General features: G+C 43.8%; 1 protein-coding gene across 1 annotated transcript; it reads left to right on the top strand.

Moving 5' to 3' along the window:
- Nucleotides 1–32: 32 nt before the first annotated feature.
- On the top strand, nucleotides 33–686 carry LOC107576330 (protein NLRC3-like; the record flags this gene model as incomplete). The annotated part of the gene is made up of 1 exon (XM_016262525.1): nucleotides 33–686. A coding segment is annotated over exon 1 (654 nt), but the record flags the coding sequence as incomplete, so codon positions are not given.
- Between the last annotated feature and the right edge of the window lie 13 nt (nucleotides 687–699).

Raw genomic sequence — 699 nt, 5'->3', positions numbered from 1 at the left:
TGAGTGCAGAAATCCCTCAAACTCTGACTGAAATGTACATCCACTACCTGCTGATTCAGATCAACATGAGGAACCAGAAGTATGAAGAGAAAGATCCAGAGAAACTCCTGCAATCCAACAGAGAAGTGATTGTGAAACTTGCTGAAGTGGCTTTCAAACAGCTGATGAAGGGCAATGTGATGTTCTATGAGGAGGACCTGGTTGAGAGCGGCATAGACCTCACTGATGCCTCAGTATATTCTGGGATTTGCACTGAGATCTTTAAGGAGGAATCTGTGATTCATCAGAGGAAAGTCTACAGCTTCATCCATCTGAGCATTCAGGAGTTTCTTGCTGCTTTCTATGTGTTTTACAACCATGTATACAGCACTACAGAAGCATGTTTTGATTCACTGGAAAATCTCCATGAAAGAGTGGCTGGTAAGGCTGTAATGAACAAAAATGGACAGCTGGATCTGTTCTTGCGGTTCCTGCTGGGCGTCTCACTGGAGTCCAATCAGAGACTCTTACAGGATCTACTCACACCTAGTGAGAACAGCTCAGAGAGCATCAGGAAAACCACACAGTTCATTAAAGAGAAGATCAAAGATGGACATGGACTCTCCACTGAAAGATCCATCAATCTGTTCCTCTGTCTGCTGGAAGTGAAAGATCAGACTCTGTCCAGAGAGATTCAGGAGTTTGTGAAATCAGACAAAC

Source organism: Sinocyclocheilus grahami, unplaced genomic scaffold (genome assembly GCF_001515645.1).
Source record: "Sinocyclocheilus grahami isolate Dianchi unplaced genomic scaffold, SAMN03320097.WGS_v1.1 scaffold3512.1, whole genome shotgun sequence".
NCBI classification, from domain to species: domain Eukaryota; kingdom Metazoa; phylum Chordata; class Actinopteri; order Cypriniformes; family Cyprinidae; genus Sinocyclocheilus; species Sinocyclocheilus grahami.
This window is presented reverse-complemented; position numbering and strand designations above follow the sequence as displayed.